Source organism: Pristis pectinata, chromosome 26 (assembly GCF_009764475.1).
Source record: "Pristis pectinata isolate sPriPec2 chromosome 26, sPriPec2.1.pri, whole genome shotgun sequence".
Lineage (NCBI taxonomy): Eukaryota > Metazoa > Chordata > Chondrichthyes > Rhinopristiformes > Pristidae > Pristis > Pristis pectinata.
Window position 1 is genome coordinate 4,488,901 of NC_067430.1, and position 17,776 is coordinate 4,506,676.

At 38.9% G+C, this 17,776-nt stretch overlaps 2 protein-coding genes across 6 annotated transcripts in view; one reads left to right on the plus strand and one right to left on the minus strand.

Moving 5' to 3' along the window:
- The window catches only part of mtor (mechanistic target of rapamycin kinase), a 237,425-nt gene that overhangs the window by 108,107 nt on the left and 111,542 nt on the right, over positions 1–17,776 (minus strand). The gene's annotated exons all lie outside the window — the stretch shown is intronic.
- LOC127583514 (angiopoietin-related protein 7-like) lies at positions 8,684–16,249 on the plus strand. Its single transcript, XM_052039588.1, has 5 exons — positions 8,684–9,317; positions 13,297–13,397; positions 14,488–14,682; positions 14,908–15,106; positions 15,349–16,249. The coding sequence occupies exons 1-5, from the start codon at positions 8,936–8,938 to the stop codon at positions 15,516–15,518; spliced, it is 1,047 nt and encodes a 348-aa protein (XP_051895548.1). The 5' UTR covers positions 8,684–8,935; the 3' UTR covers positions 15,519–16,249.

Below are 17,776 nucleotides of genomic sequence, written 5' to 3' on the forward strand. Positions count from 1 at the left end.
ATTAAATTCAATCAACCATTGAAAATTGAAACATTTTATAGATTGCCTTGTTCTGCCATTCACTACTTCACCACAAAGGAATTTGAATTGGAGAGTGCATAATATTTTGTTGCCTGACATTAAAGCATCAGCGAAACGTATATACTGTAAACTGGCCTCACAGTTCAAAATGTTCTTTGCAGATATAATCAAATACAACTGCAGGACAGGATTCCAAGATTCACAGCAATGAGTTCACTTTAAAGTTGGAAAGATTTATAAATAAAAATTATATGAATGAAAGTTAGAAATTATAACCTTTAGTTTCTTTCTCCCCATAAACTCTGAATAATTTGTTTAAAGGTGGAATGTTGAAGATCATTGTGGAGAAGAGAGATATTGAACATGCAGTTCTAATCATTTCCATCATTCATTACCTTAGAACTGGTTATCAACACCACAATTAGCGGCGATTGCTAAACCTCAACCTAGACTGAAAATAGAGATTATTTTGCTGATAATCAAAGTCAATTCAGTTAAAAGAAATATATTAAAATTCTTCCCTCCATCAAACCATCCAGCCACTCAACAGTAACTTGCATTTACAGAACACAGAAAAGAGTGCAGAAGCATTATCTAGAGATGCATTAAAAATGCCAGGTCACAAAGGTATATTGGAAAGCTATCCAAATGCTTGATCAAAGAGTTAAGTTTTAAAAAGAATTTGAGGTGTGGGTAGTGGCAAGGTATTTAAGGTGAAGAGGCATAGTACTGGGAAGGTGAGGGTGGGTGGCTATAGTCACAACAGTAGAGTGAGGTGAAAGGAAGAAGGGAGTGTACCAGAGGACAAAGGAATAAACAGCCTGGAGAGAGGTGGTTGTTGGTTGGTGGAGTTATCAGAAAGAGAAGAGGGAAGAAAACACAAGGATAAGAACTGTACTGCTACATAACTGCCACATTAAACCATCTGGTCTCAACCTATCAGAGATATTTCCTTTGTTCTAAACTATCCCTCCCTGTCTTCTCTGAAAATGAAAACTCACTTCCTTTCTCTCTTTCCCAGTTCTGATGAAGGATCCCGGATATAAAACATTTACTGTTTCTCTTTCCACAGATGCTTCCTGACCTGCTGAGGTATTTCCAGCATTTTCTCTTTTTATTTATGATAAGAGTTTTACAGTGGGGGGGGGGGTGAACATGTGCCTTGGCTAAGCAGGACTTTGTTTTGGAGGAGCTGATGTTTACAGAAGGTATTGGATGAAAGATTAAATATCCATAAAAACTTCGGGACAGCTGAGACTGGAGATAACCAAACTTTGGTTTAGGGTGGAGGTGGATGATGTAACTAGGTTGAAATTAGGCTGTCTTTATGATAGAGACAAAATAAGATCAGAAGCTCAGCTCAATTTAGAACTGGCCAGCTGCAATAGGCGACACTACTAATACAGGCCTGATGGTAGATGATTGGGTAATTTCCCTGTCAAACATACCTGGAGACCATACTGTAAAAGGCAATCAGAACTGATTTTATACAAATATAACTATACTCTGTTCATTGCTTTTTGTGGCTGCTTGCTAAGTACAAAGGCATAAACTGTCTCCACTTGTGTTCCAGTCTTTTCATTATAAATTAGGGGATGCCACTATGTCAGCCAATGAGTTGGACCACTTTTATAGCAGTAAAACAGACAGTAGTTAATTTTACAGAAAATAAAAGTTCTCAGCAAACATTGAATCTCTGAAATGATTAAAAGAGGCCAAAACTGACTGAATGTAAGGATGTCAGAAGGATAGAGACAGAATGGGGCATGTTCATGGAGAGATTTGAAAGCAAGAGTGAGAATCTTATAATCAAGGCATTGATTAACTGGCAGCCAGCACTGGGATGGTAGTCAAGACATAGGACACCAGCAAGATTATGGACAAACTTGGGTTTCTAGACTATAGAACACGAGGACAACCAGGAATATATGGAAATAATCAAGTCTAGAAGTAATAAAATGCCTGGATATAGGTTTCAGCAGCAGGTGAGCTGCGAAAAGTTGGCAGATGTAAAAGGAGTGTAAAAAGGCAATCTTTATGTTCTAATCCAAAACTTGAGATCAAATATGATACCATGGCTGCAACTACCTGGTTCAGTTCTGGATGGTTGCCAGGGAGAAGGATGGAATTGGTTGTTAGGAAAGAGAGTTTTTGATAGGGGCTAAAGCTGATGACTTTGGTCTTCCTAATATCAAGTTGGGAGAAAATGTATGGACATTGGGCAAATGGTCAGACAATTTAAACAGAGTGGCAAGGTCAAAGAAGTGGTGGTATCAACTCATGGAGTGGTTTGGAATCATTTTGCACAAATTCAGTATGCAGAAAAGAAATAAAAGATCAGGGGCAGATCTTGGAGGGACACTGAAAGCAACAGTGCAAGTATGGGAAGCAAAGCCATTGCAGTTGATTCTCAACTACGAGTGGATAAATAAGAAAGGAAGTAGGCCAGCATGATTTGCCCAAGTGGCCAACATTGGGAAGGCAGTACAGGATATGCAACCAGCAGTTTAAGGACCACAGATAGGTCAAGGAGGGATAGATCATCTTTGTCGCAGTGACAGAGGATGTCGATAGAGAGTTTGATCAGGTGAATCACTACTGCAAGGGTGCAAATCTAGGAGGGAGTCAAACAATAAATTTTGGGTACATGGAACAGGAAGACAAATTTCTGATGACTTTGTTAAGCTGCTCATTTTCTGTTCCTCAATCAATTTCTTATCTTCTCTGACTTCTCTACTTTTAAAATTGTGCATCTATCCATAAAAGCACATTTTACTAATGCACAAGTATTTACAGTTAGACATTTTCTAATATTCAGTTACGTAATCTAATTGCCCGAGACCAAACAATGCTCTTCTGTTCAGAACTCCCTAGCTAGGTTAGTCTCAAATTGCCATCAGGTTATGTGTGACAACATCAAACATCTGTGTAATCTATTAAACATCAGGCACTAGATTTCTGCAAATGCAGTTTACTTAATGCAACTATTCAAGACGTGAACAATGTAAAATATGTCAACAGAAAGTACTTTTGTTATACGGGCCAACATTGGAATAATATTGTTGGAGAAACTACACAGAGTATTGAAAAGAGCTTCAGACAAAGTTAATGGCTTGACCTACACAATGTCTTATACTTCAACTTGTATATAAATCACTGGTAAAAGCACTCCAGAGCTGTAGGGTTCTTACATCCAATATTGAATGACCAAGAGTGGCAAGTGAACCAATCATCAGAAGAATTATTTATCAAATAAATGTAGAATTCAGGAAGAAAGAATAATCTACTGCCTGCTTTAAAATTTTCCTCAAATTTTTTTACAAAATTACATTATCACTTAGTACAATTCCAATAGTGATTACCTTGCTAACCCAATTTTTTTTTAAACATTGAGGTGTACAAAACTGGCAGTATACTGAATAATTTAAGTTCCCCTATAGCAAGGAAACCAACTGTAAATTTATTTTACGTTGATGCTGTTTAGTCTGAGATTTTAGTTTTGTTTCTCGATTCCGCTGATAAATGCATGAAGAGTCTGAGTGGCAGCACATTAGATTGCATTTTCATTCTTAGAAATCCACGCGTGTGGAAAAAGAAACTTAAAACACTTCAGGTGTACATGAGCAAAAGGTTAGCAAGGGTGTAAGTGGGCCAAAGGGCCCATTTCTGTGCCATATTGCATAATGACTCAATTATCGCACCCTGAAGTAGAAATCCAATATGAATTGATGAATGATAATTCTATCGCTGCAGCAGTAATGAAGACTGCATATCATGACACCTCTAACAGCTGATGATTATCTTAATCAAACTGAGACATTGACTAATTTCCAACCTGTTTAATGACTGCATTCTTTCCTCTGGCTAAATGATTGTAGTACCCATCACAAATCTGCCCTATGCCACAAAGTACATTGTGGTGCAGTAAACTACATAGCATTTATTTTTACACTACAGTGTTTAATAATCACACATTTAGCAAGACCCTGGGCATTACTTATTCTGAACAAAGTAACTCCAGAATTCATAGTTCTCTCCACAGCACTGGAACTGTATTGCTTTTTACTACTGCCTCAAAATTATCATGCAACCTATAGGTTGGACTCAAATGGATTTCAATATAGATAAGTATGAGGTGATGCACTTTGGAAAATCAAACCAGCATAGGACTTGTACTATGAATGGTAGGACACTAGGGAGAGTAATGCATCAGAGGGACCTAGGAGTAAAAGTGCATAGTTCGTTGAATGCAGCATCACAGGTTGACAGGGTGGTGAAAAAGGCACTTAGCACGCTGGCCTTCATCAGTCAGGGCACTGAGTGTAGGAGTTGGGACATTATTTTGCAGTTGTACAAGTTGTTGGTGAGGCCGCACTTGGAGTACTGTGTACAGTATTGGTCATCCTGTTATAGGAAAGACGTGGTTACACTGGAAAGAGTGCAGAAAAGACTTACGAGGATGTTGCCAAGACTAGAGGGCCTGAGTTATAGGGAGAGGTTCGCCAGGCTAGGTCTTTATTCCTTGGAACGTAGGAGAATGAGGGGCAACCTTACAGAAATGTTTAAAATTAAGAGAGGCATAGATAAGATAAATGGTAACAGTCTTCTCCCCAGGGTAGGGGAGTCCAAAACTAGGGGGCATACATTTAGGGTGAGGGGGAAAGATTTAACAAGGACCTGAGGTGCAACTTTTTCATGCAAAGGGTGATGAGTACAGGGAACGAGCTGCCAGAAGAAGTGGTTGAGGCAGGTACAATAGTTTCATTTAAACAGCACCTGGGTAGGTACATGAAGGGGCGGGGCTTAGAGGGATACGGACTGAACACAAGAAATTGGGACTAGCTGGGTGGGCATTGTGGTCTCATTGGGCCAAAGGGCCTGTATCCGTGCTGTATTGCTCTATGACTCTATGCCATAAATGAAGGGGGGGGGGGGGATGGAGGTGAGTGAAATTGACCATTTTGTTATTTCACTGCATGCAAATTCAATTGCCAGTGACACAGAGACAGAGACAGGCAAAGACACAAGGAACAACTTGTTGGAATCAGGCAGCACAACAGATTGGATTGTTATTCATGCTAAATTCCAGTTCTGCAGCCCATAGGATAACCAGATGAGTGTAATGAGCAGTTGGCACCATTTGTCAGTGCATGTGTGTGTTAACTACCCTGCTTCACTCCTTTTTAGACTGATTTAATGCTAACAGTTCTTCAGCTGAGACAGATTGAAACTGGCTGTTCACGGTTTAACATATCTACAGAATGGGGAGCAATTGAGGGTCTTCTGATGTGGCAGTTTACAGTATGTGAAGAGATAGAAGGGCCTTGTGAGCAACCAATGTCAGTCAATCTCAACTGTGCGCATTAAATCAGTCCCAAAAAAAATAAGGAAATGGTCAACAGACAATTGCACTGATATTGCAGTTGACAACCAACATACAGTGTCTACTGTTCATTGTACTCATCCAGTTATTCTATGGGCTCTCGGACTGGAACTTAGCATGATTATCTACTTGTGACCATATTATAGCATAGAGTGCTAACACATTAGTTTCCCACAATACTCATTGGACTAAATTTAGCACTACTTTAAGTGTTTACTGCTAAGATTACATTTTGCATAAGGGAGAGGGAATATAATAGTGCTATAATTTAGCCAAGATGAAATGCCACCAAATATACCTAACATTTTGCTCTCAGCATCAATACCACTTAAACTCTTAAAGTACAAGAGAGCTAAATTGCTTGACTCTCAATTATCCACAAGTCTACAATCATAGACAGATCATTTAAACTAAAGCAGCTTGCCCAACACATTTTGAAATGTCTGTTCTATTGTAAGGACAAGTAAGGGAAGGCATCACTTGTACAGCAAATGGCTTGAGGTACCAGTTACAGCGAATCATATACCTGTTGATAAATGTCAGAACAGCTCTGGCAGATTAAAACTGGGCATCCTTGAGGTGCTGTGGACCACCATCATCAGCAGAAAAAATGTACACCACCACCACCTGCATTCTCTTGGCCTGATGTATCCTGCACTTTACCATTACAACCAAACTAGGGAATTATCCCTGGTTCAATGAAGAATGCAAAAGGGTGCAGCATCACACGTACCTCAGAATGAGGTAACAAGCTGGTGAAGCTGCAAAACAGGGCTATAGTCATGCTGAACAGCAAGCAATAAATGGAGCTAGGTAATTCCAAATCCAACAGATCAGATCAAATTCTGCAGACCTGCCACAGCTTGTAGTGAACAGTGATGGAAAACAAAATGAACAGCGGGAGGAGATTTTAAGAACTTTGCCACACTCAACAATGTCAGAGCACAACATGAGTGTCTAAAGGCATTTGCAACCACACTGAGCTGGAAGCTCTTCTTGAGACCTCACCAACACAGAAGCCAGAATTCAGCCAATGTGATTCACTCCATGTAACATCAAGGAATAGCTGAGTGCATGAACTATGGGAGCAGACAATATCCTAGCTGTAGTACTGACAAAATGCACTCTCCTTTTCGGAAGCTGTTCCAGTACAGGTACAATACCAACAATGTGGAAAATTACCTAGGTTATGTCCTGATACAGGATGTTCACCTGAAATGTCAACCACTCCTTTGTCTCCATAGACACTGCTTGATCTGCTGAGTTCCTCCTGCTTTTTGCTACAGATTCCAGCATCTGCAGTCTCTTGTGGCTCCTGTGAACCCAGATTAAGTTTGATTCTCAAAAAGCAGGAAAAAAATTCCAGCAGGCTTATTACTTTCAAAGCAAAAAAACTGACTAGTGGAAGAACTCAGGGGATCAGGCAGCATCTGTGGTGGTAAAGGAATACTGTAGTAAAGATATAAAGGTAATGGTGGTAAATGTTTCGGGTTGCGACCAATGCATCGGGCTGAGACAGCCAGTATAAAGAGGCGAAAGGGAAGGGTGAGGCAGGGGCTGGCAGGTGGAACCAAGCGAGGGGGAGATGATGGTAAATGGAGCCAGGAGGGGTGGAGTTGGGAGGCAGTAGCTGGTGGGTGATAGGTAGAAACAGATAAGGAGAGAGGAAAGAAAGGTGGGCAGATGGAGCCAGTGGGGGAAACGGGGTGGGGGTAGAGACAGAGGCTGGAAAAGGTGATGTGGAACCAGATAAGGTATGGACAATGGACAGGTGGAAGCAGGTGGAGGAGGGAAACAATAAAAGAAGGAAAGGCGCACTGGGAGCGTGGGTTACTCAAAATTGGAAAATTCAATGTCCATACGATCGGGTTGTAAATACCAGGCAGGAAATGAGGTGCCGTTCTTCTAGTTTGCCTTTGGCTTCACCCTGGCAGTGGAGAAGGCAGAGGACTGTCAGGTCAGTGTGGGAATGGGAGGGGGGAGTTAAAACGGCATGCAGCTGGGAGGTCAGGATGTCCATTGCACTTGTAGCACCGCATTCAGCTGCGCCACCAGATCTTAGGAAGAATTTGTTGACTTTGCAGAACAGATTTATAAGATTGGTACTGGGAATCCAAATGTTAAACTGTGAGAACTGATTATTTAAATTTTGTGGAACACCTACGCTTGTGGAGTGCAGGTGTTCCACAAAACGGTTGCCTAGTCTACCCTTGGTCTCGCCGATGTGCAGGAGGCTATAGTGATGTGCATCATCTATAAATGCCCTCCAGTTGCTTGCCAAGGTTACTCAGTCAGAACCTCTCAAATCCATGACCTCAACCATCTAGAAGGCCAAGGACAAAGCACATTGGCATACCATCATCCGCATATTCCCTTCCTAGTCACGTTCCATCCATATATTTCCCTTTCTTCTTCATCAGTAAGTCTAAACCCTGGAACTCGCTCCTGCAGAGCATTGTGGGTGCACTTCCTCCAGATGGGCTGTAATAGTTCCAGAAGATATAGCAGAATTAGGCCATTCGGTCCATTGCGTCTGCTCTGCTGATTTTTCTTTTTCTCAACCCCTTTCTCCCACCTTCTCCTTGTAACCCTTAACCCCTTACCAATCAAGAACCTATCAATCTCTGCCTTAAATACACTCAGTGACTCAGCCTCCACAGCCCTCTGTGGCAACAAATTCCACAGATTTACCACCCTCTGGCTGAAGAAATTCCTCCTCATCTCAGTTTTAAAGGGACATCACTTTATTCTGCGGCTGTACCCTCAGATTCAAGGCTCTCCTACTCCACATCCACTCTATCCAGGCCTTGCAGTATCAAGATGATGCACATTCACATCCTGAATTTTTTGTTTCATATTGGTACTGAGCTTAGATGAAACACTTTACATACAATAGCTTTTACATTTAAAACCTCACTGAAACCCAATTAAGATAAATTTGTAATTATTATGCTATTGCATACTGTTTCTCAAGTGTCCCAATCACTGTAATTAATATTTTAACTCGCCATAGCATTTATAGCAAAGAAGCAAACCTATGCACAGGCTGGGCATTTGTACCTCCCTCTCCTAACCCTGGTAATCTGACATCAGGAAAAATCGACAGGGCTGGGAGGTCTCCCACTTGCCAAACTCAAACAAAAGACATACTTCTTCCAGCTCACATTCCTGTCAGCACCTTAAGTTAATTGATGGATGGGGAGGAGCCTGTCATGCACGCAATGAGTGGGAGGAGCACATGCTACACATGCATTAGATATTTAAGATGTGGCCTCAAAAGGCTGGCTCAAGCATGCTTACACTTTTCTGAAGAGGACACTGCAGGAGGACTCAAGCAAATTTAATGCTCACTGGATGAAGTGTGCACAAGAGGAACGGCTTTAGCAGCACTACAAGAAGTCTGCCCTCTGACAAAATAGCTGAACAGAACACCAGTGCTTCTGATAATCTGCTGTAAAGTTTCGGCAAAGGTAATCAAACAGCAGCAAGTGCTTCAAACCCAAAGACAAATTGTGCTTTAATTTCCAAAAAATGCCAGACAAAACTTTCCTCTGGTTTTTCTCATTAATTTTTCTGCTCTGCAACTTTCCCCCATGCTCCAGCCGGGTTCAGAAAGCACCCCGCAGAAGGGGGGCTGCAGGAGGGGTGAACCTTCCCAAGCTCGTCACCTGCTGCGATGAGCTGAAAGAGCTGAAGGTTCAGGTGGCGAACCTGACCGGCCTCCTTGCCGAGCTTAGCAGGAAACAGGAGACTGACTGGATAAATGTCGTCATGCAGATGATGGAAGTGGAGAACAGCTGTCGTCAGATTGAATCCCGCATTACAGAAGCTGAAGGAAAGTACTCCGAAGTGAACAATCGGATCGACATTATTCAGCTTCAGGCAGCTCAAACAGTTACACAGACATCAGCAGGTAAGGGAGGAATACCTGGGGAAGGAAATGTTACTAAACACATGCATTGCACACTAGGTTAGATACTGCCAATCACAACCCTGTAAATTTAAGTTTTAAATTATGGTGAAACAATTGGTAACCGCTCTTATTGGTCAAATGTGAACAACTTAAATTTTTATATTGACTTTAACCTAGTAAAATGTTCCAAGACACTTAAACAGATCGTTAACAAAATTTGACAAATGAAAGCCACATGTCCAATTAGTAAAGTACAGCTGTATAATATGGTCTGGGAATTTTCATTTTCTTAAGCGAGACCCTGTTCAAAGTCATAAATAATTCAAGAACTCTGTGATGTCAACCATAGTAGAAAAACTATCAATCAGGTAATTTCATGGAAATGAAAATTACAATCACCCTTCTCCAAAACATTTCAATGCTTCCAAACATGCTCAGCCCAACTAAGCTTAACAAAGCCTCCAAAATCCTTATGGTTAATAAGGTTAAAATAATGTTTTCCTTGTCATTATCTGATTTCATTTAACTACCAAATAGCTAAGTAAGTGGAGTGAAGAACTTGTACTTTGCAACTTAATTTACATATTGTTAAGAGATCAACTTTCATGGGTGAGCAGACAAAATAACATTAAGTGTCTTCAAGTGATGTGTTTATGGGCAATATATTTAACTGTAACAGTACTGAGGTGAAAAAACTCAAGGTAACCATGCAATTGATTTTGTTATTTTAAAGTTCAATGTGCCTTTGAGTAATAATCATTCAAACCATAACTTGTTTCAGCACAAAACCACAGGCTAGTGTGGCTTTCACATCTAAAACACTCAAAATTTGTTGTCATAAAATAGACTTAGGTGTTGCAGTCATTTATATTATTTCTGACTAACTACAGTAGGCAACTGCAGTTAAAAGGAAATACTGATATAAAGATCATTTATTTTCCTTTTATAAGTGCCCTTGCAGTAGAAAGTCTTCTAACAAGGAACTCCAAAAAAAAAACCCTTTGGCATTTCTGTCATATTTTAAAGTAGTGATTCAATCTAAAACTAAATTGAAAATTAGACTGCAAGCCTTGACCCTGTATGTTTAACAATATTACCATGAATGTGAACTAGGATTATATCACATGATTGTTCTCCTGTTCACTCATTGGGGATGCTTTGAAAGAAAAAATGTCCCAAAGTATTTAGCTTTGAGATACTGTGAAGCAACAAACTACAGAGAATTTCAAAATTATGTAGTAACAGAAGTGCTCCTGTTCCAGCCTGAAAACAGGAGCATTGCAGGTTTAATAGAACTCATACTTGCATCTGGTAGCTAAAAATGAGGGATTGCGGGTTTAACAGATTAGATGCATTTCACATTAGTATCTTTCAGTTGAGTTGAGGAATGGAACAGTCTAAGCCTTTGGGGTTAGAAATTTGCCCACTGTTGAATATACAAAATGCACATTAAAGTAGTATCTGCACATTTCACTTCACTTCTGAAACTTGGTTGCACTGAAGACAAATAGTGAAAATGACAGAGGACAAAGTTCTAGCCTAGTGTTACATGGAATTCTTTCAAACAGCTGATCTAATTAGACAAGAAATTTCAGGAGTCATATATTCTCACTTGCTGTCGGAGCAAACCATTTAGCTCCTCCATTACAGTCTAAAAACAATGTACGAAAGACTCCTACTTTGCACTTTTTCTGAAATGAACAATCTGGAGGTCAGAGGAAATTTCGTAGTGATTAGTGTCTGTTTTGGAAAAGTAAATTGAATTCATTATCTTCTCCCTTTTATAAACACCACCAGGAGTCAGCTTCTACTGATATGCTGCACTCTGTAGAGAGTTACGGACAAGCATAATCCCTGCACATTTAGTTCATTGAAAGTGGTGCCCTTAACCCAACACCACATATTTGGATCCCTATTTTCTTAAATCCACACTGGTGTGATAGTGTATGAGTTGGGTTGTTAACACTTGGAGTTCTGCCATGGATGAAGACTCATTCATCAGCAGCAACTGCATGTCAGTGGTGTAAACGTATTGTCTTGGATCAGTGCTAGTACTCCTACCTCAGTCTAAATCATCAATCAGAACCTAATTACCATACTGCACTAACACAACAGTTCAGTACTAGCAACTGCTGCATTGCCAGGAATAATGTACTTTGAGCTTCTGAATTCAAATTATCCAGTCCTTGGGATATTCTCATGCAAAAACTGCATGAAAAGGTAGGCATTAAATTTCACATCTTTCCTGAAACACAGAAGCAGCAAACTAGAGCAGATACTGCACTTTCTACATGCTTCAAAAGTGTAGACAGAGTATACCTCAGTTACAGAGCAGACAGAAGAATGTCAGTTATGTACACACAAGCTCACACATGGAGCACAATTCAGCTGCCACCCAATTATCACATCTAGTGCACAGCTCCCTCAGCTCCTTCCAACCTACATGCAAAATGAAAGGAGTCAGAAAGCAGAACTATAGGCACTGGAAAATTGAAGTAAAAACAGAAAATACTGGAAATACTGAACAGTCAGGAAACATCTCTACAGAGAGAAACAAAGTTAATCTTTCAGGTTGATAATTTAACATCAAAACCATTCTGATGGAAGGTCAAAACCTTTTGAACACTACCCAGGAACTAAAATTTAGATGTCCAATTTTTTAACAAAATTACTTATCACATTGCTATGGGTAAGAGGTAGTTCTACACTTCTTCCTCAACATTAGATTTAAAGAAGGCAATGTATCTTTATTGCTCCCAGTTCAGTTACATTTAAAGCTACTTGCAAACAGGCATGACAATGGCATCATTACAAGTGCATAAATGTAAATGTTAATTGCGACTGTACCGACCGCAACACTTTTTAAACAAAGTATGCAGTTGATAACTGGGGCTAGTCAGGACTGCTACAGCTTTGACTTGTAAAGATTAATTACTTAATTTGATGCCGTCAGCACGATACAAGATGGCCAACGATAGTCTTTTGTTGCATTCTGTTGAAGGTAGATTCCAATAAGTGTGGATGGAAAGGTGAATTAAACAAAGAGCAAGTCAGGAAGAATGGGTACCACAATTCAAAGGTAGAAGCAAAAAGCCTCTAATTTTGGCATAACCAAATCAATTTACTGGAAAGAAAATTTAGATGGGAACAAAACAAAAATGTACATATCTCTGCCAGAAGGGGTTAGATTCCTAAAAAAAATACTGCATTATGTAAAAATTTATACAGCAGTAATTGCAGTAAATTCCACAGATGATAAGTCAGAAGTTTCTCAATCTCCTCCTTGTAAGGATGCAGTAAATCAAAAGCAATCCATGCTCGTTTGACAAGCTGAAAGATACAAACTGAAACCAGTGGTCATTGTTGGCAACTGGAAGCGCACAGGTGCTCAAGAGTTCTCTCCCCACAATAAAGTAGCAGAGACCCCTTCCCATTAACCTAATCAAAGAGGCAGTTAAATGTAATGGTTTTCATGGACCTGTGCTTGAAAGACAATCTCCAAATGCATTCCCTATCCTTTTCTGCCGTGAACGATGCCTTCATTAAGAAACAAATTAAAGGGATGATTTTTAAATGAACGTCTGCTAACTGGGGGAGACCTGTATATAGAAAATTACAAAGTGGCTGACATATATATATGTTCATTGATTCCCACATAATAAATTAATTGGAGATTTAAAAGTCAGCATGATTCATAAATTGTTTTCTTATTACTGTATTTAGTCTGGCTTCATAGACAGCAGCAGAGAACAGAACAAAAGGCAGTTTCTCAGTTGAGTGGGCACCATAAATAAACAGATCTCTTTCACTACTGCAACTAAGAAAAAGACCATATGTACAAGAACAAAATTAGAAACATTACCAAAAGGTTGCCACTTTATTCAATGTTGCTCAAATATGACTGCAATGTCAAATTGTTTAAGTTTAAAACTTAAAGGATCTGAAGCACTAATATAATCCTTAAACCTTCTGTTTGCAGATGCTTCCTATGACTGCAATACTTTGTACCAAAAAAATTATCGTATATCTGGTGTGTATAAACTGCCTGCAGATGAGTTCCTGGGAACTCCTGAACTAGAGGTGATGTTTTTTCAGAATAAATTTCCTTTATTTTCCTTTGTTGCCTTTTGGACATGTTTATTGCTGCTGCGTTTTAAATCAAACTGTAGCTGTACTGACTGCAACTTCCAGGACATTATTTTTCAGGTTTCTTTTTAAAACTCTTATGAATATTGTTAGTGAATACTAAAATATTACCACTTTCCTCATTTTACTGTAGTCTTTTTAAACTGAGCAAACTTTGCCTAAGACTTTATGAAATGTACCTTTGGACCATTCATCATACCTTGCTTTTGCCTCAGGACCTGAGTTTTAAATTCAATCACTAGTGCCACTATAGATAAGCAGTGCTGGCAAAAAGCTGCCTACTCTTCAGTAATTAATTTTTCTTGTGCACACTGATGCTTTTCCCCAAATTAGAACAGTGATTAAATCTGAATTAAATAGTGATACTCACTGCCAGACAGGAAACATACATACATTCTCTTCTTGACTGCTATCTAAGAAACTAGACTAAATAGCTACTGAATTCCACATCAGGCAAAAAGCAATTAAGTGAGTTAAAATTTACCTGCTTTTAAATTTTTCTAATTGATTTATAACTCTAGGAACCCATGAAGTGAACTTATTTACTTATGAGAAAAAAAACACGAGAATACTGTAGGTGTATAATCAGCCAACCTCCGAGAACAGACAAGTTAATGCTTTAGGTTAGGGTTACAACTGAAACATTACTTTGTCTTTCTTTACCACCATGATTTTTTAAATCAGTGTCTTGTGTTTTTGCCTGAGCTCTTTAATTTCCAGTTTTAAAAAAATATATATAATGATGAAAATGTGTTCTGACAAACCCCTAAGATTGAGTTATGGATCCTGAAAGTTATCAAAACAAAACTCTATTCCCTATACACAGTTATAATGCATAATGTATTCAAAGGGATGTACCCAACACAAAATCCAAATCAAAATTCTCCATGTGGTATCAAAATCACATTAGTGGGCCAGCCTAAGCTTGAAACAAGCTGCTGAATGTGCTGAATGTTTTTTAAATGAGTGAAGTACTTCTTTTTCTCGATGTATGTTGCCTATTTCTACTCAAATCTTGTTATAGGTGTACTGTGACATGGACACTGGAGGTGGTGGCTGGACTGTTATACAACGTCGCAAGTCTGGTCTAAGTTCTTTTAATCGTGATTGGAAGCAGTACAAACGAGGATTTGGTAACATCCGCGGGGACTTCTGGTTGGGAAACGAACATATTTTTCGATTAACCAGACAGCCAAGCGTACTGAGGATAGACATGGAGGTAACTCATTACAATTTTCTTTTATATATTTGCCCCAAGATTATGACTAAATGTTATTCTAGAATGGCTTCCTTGCACATGAAACATTCACCTTGTGAACAACAAGAATTTACAATTTAAATGTGTACACTAAAAGAATTAAATATCTACAATGTTCTACAGTGTGCTGGTATCAGCCCATTTAGCTGCAAATAACCTTAAATGACATAATCCATATAATTGCAGGATTGGGAAGGACAGACTCGTTATGCAGAATACAGCTACTTTTCAATAAGCAATGAAGTAAACAGCTATAAATTAATTATTGGAAATTATAATGGGACAGCTGGGCGGGACTCCCTCAGGTACCACAACAACACAGCTTTCAGCACAAAGGACAAAGACAATGACAAATGTGTGGACAACTGCGTACAATTCCGCAAAGGTATGTGCCAATCACTAAACAAAAAAACAAGATGCCATCTTAAACTGGAATAATTCATGTCAATTTCATAATGCTGTACTAATATCTAATTACACAAAGCAAAGTCTTCAAAATATGCAAGCAATATGAAATGTGATAAAGAATGAAACAGTTTTGACATCAATTTTTAATATAATTGAAACACATTACAGAATTTAGAACTTTCACAATATATCTAATAGCTTGGAATTCTTTTAATGCAGGTGGCTATTGGTACAACTGCTGCACAGATTCTAATCTGAATGGAGTTTACTATCGTCAAGGGCAGCACACCTACAACTCTGATGGCATTACATGGTACGGCTGGCATGGTTCAAGTTACTCACTTAAGTATGTTGAAATGAAGATTCGTCCACAAAACTTCAAGCCTTAAGAGCTACAACATGTCTATGACTTCATTAATGAGAAACTTAACAGTTACTGTTTATTGAAGGATTTTTCCATGCAAAACTTTGGGTACCTTCGCAGAGATTTCTTTGTCCCTCTATTAATTACTCACAGACAGTTACAAACCCAAAGAGAATTAATATAAAATGAATGAAAAAATACTAGCGCCCACAACTGATCTTGGAAATTTACAGAGAAATTAATTAAATATATATATTTTTTGAAAATGTCTACAGTAATGACACCATAGTTTTCAGTGGAATAAAAGGACATGAAAATTCTTTTCAATCTGGAAAATAGCTACCTTAAGAATTAGAGACTATGCTACTCCAAAGAGTGTTGAAAAAAGCTTCAAAATTATCTTTGTTTCTTTTTCATAATATACCTACAATGTGAAATAATTTGTTCTGCCTCTCTTGCTTGCAACCCAAACTCACAACTACACATCAACTAGCAACTCTTTCAGTTATGAGAAAAATATTTTTTTTTAGTAGCATTTTAGTCTTTTATATCAATTAGATCATTTGCAAAGCAAGTTTGGACTGGAAGGACTAGACAAGATATTTACTGTTAAAGATGGTCTATAAGTACAAGTTGTTGTTTTATGGTGGGATTTGAACTGATCAAATGTTACTCTTTTTCTTCTATTTGTTGCATCAAACTTGCATCAGAAAAAAAATGTTCTTGAAGTTCCAATTAAAGAATTGTCTATTTAGTGTGTTCATTAAGAAGCCATATATAAACAATAAAATGCAGTTCTTAAAAAAGTTTTATTTTCCTTAAAATAACAACTAGTTTTGCCACCCAACGTTTTTTTTTATGTAGTAGTCTATTTTCTTCACGACAAGCTGTAGTTATTTCCTGAGACAAGGTGAATATAGCCCGGTATGTGCATAAACACTTAAATAACTTTACTGGATAATTCCTGCCCCTCTATTTCTCAAATTGCCAAGATTTGGAACAAGAGTAGGATTAGGTGCACATATTTTAAAGAAAAATATACAAAGATTACTGGCAACAAATTAAATCTCCAAAATTTCTATGACAAAAAGACATCACTTGCTCTGATATCTACTTCCCTCCTACCTAGCCCATTCATATCTGCTTCCCCCCCAAGTTTGATCTCAACCCAGAGGCAAAGGCTCACCACCAACTTCTTGGGTTCCCAATGGAAGCAGATCTACAACCAGAGGAAACTGAGGTTGGGTCAGGGGTGGGGGAGTTGAAATCAAAGTATTGCCTTTCAGCTCAAAAATCCAGGAGTAGATGTTTATAAAAGCTGCAAAAAATAAGCCCCAATGGAAAAAAAAAATCAAAATATGTGGGAAAGAGGATGGGGCAAGAATATTAAACTAATTTTCATGATTTCAGTATTCGCATGATTTTTGTAACTTCTCTACTTCCTTTCTGCTGGCTTATGTACAGCAATAAAAGTGAAGGAATCTATAAATCTACGAGCTCTTGTCTAACCAACTATTCAACCAAACCTTCACACTTAATGTTTGTAGTTCTATGAACAGAACTGATTTTCAGCTGTCTGGTTTACACAGCCTTAGACCCACAGCAATGTGGTTGACTCTGAACTGCTCTCTGAAGTGACCCTGCAACCAATGCACTGCAGCATCAAAAGAATAAAACCCCATGGACACCTAGTATCGACCTAGACACCAACATGGCAATGTTGCTCCAAGCCCCCCCTGTTGATCTGGCAATGTCCTCCTCACAAACATCTGGCAACTGTGCATAAATTTGGACTACTGTCCTATAGCTCTATTAAGCAAAAGCCCTTCATGGTCATTATCACATCTACAAAACATGTGCCGGATTCCTTCATCGCAATCCCTGGCTATGTCCTGTTCCATCTAATCATGAGATTAAATCAAACATGGTAAGGAACCTGTCACCAATTACTACCTGCCATCCTTCCTCTGCTCCTCTGTGTTGAATAACTGGAAGCAGCATTGAAAACAGCAATAGCACAGAAAAATATCTGGGTCTGGGCAGGGAGCTTCAATATCCATCACCAAAACTGGCTTGGTAGCACTACTGCTGACCAGGTCCCAAAAAAAAACACAGCTGCCAGATTGGGTCTGTGACACAGTGAGCAAACAGACACGAGGGATGAACCTGCTTAACCTCATCTTCATCAAGCTACTTATATCTGGAGCATTGGCAGAAGTTTCCACCAAACAGTCCTCATGGAAACAAAAGTCCCATTTTCATACCTTCAATCCAGCAACAGAA

What these genes read in the sequence shown, in the direction of transcription:
- LOC127583514 (XM_052039588.1), top strand. Translation starts at nt 8,936, where the DNA reads ATGCCAGACAAAACTTTCCTCTGGTTTTTCTCATTAATTTTTCTGCTC. An exon ending in TACTGAGGATAGACATGGAG is followed by an intron (nt 14,683 to 14,907) that starts GTAACTCATTAC and finishes ATATAATTGCAG; the next exon opens with GATTGGGAAGGACAGACTCG. An exon ending in CTGCGTACAATTCCGCAAAG is followed by an intron (nt 15,107 to 15,348) that starts GTATGTGCCAAT and finishes CTTTTAATGCAG; the next exon opens with GTGGCTATTGGTACAACTGC.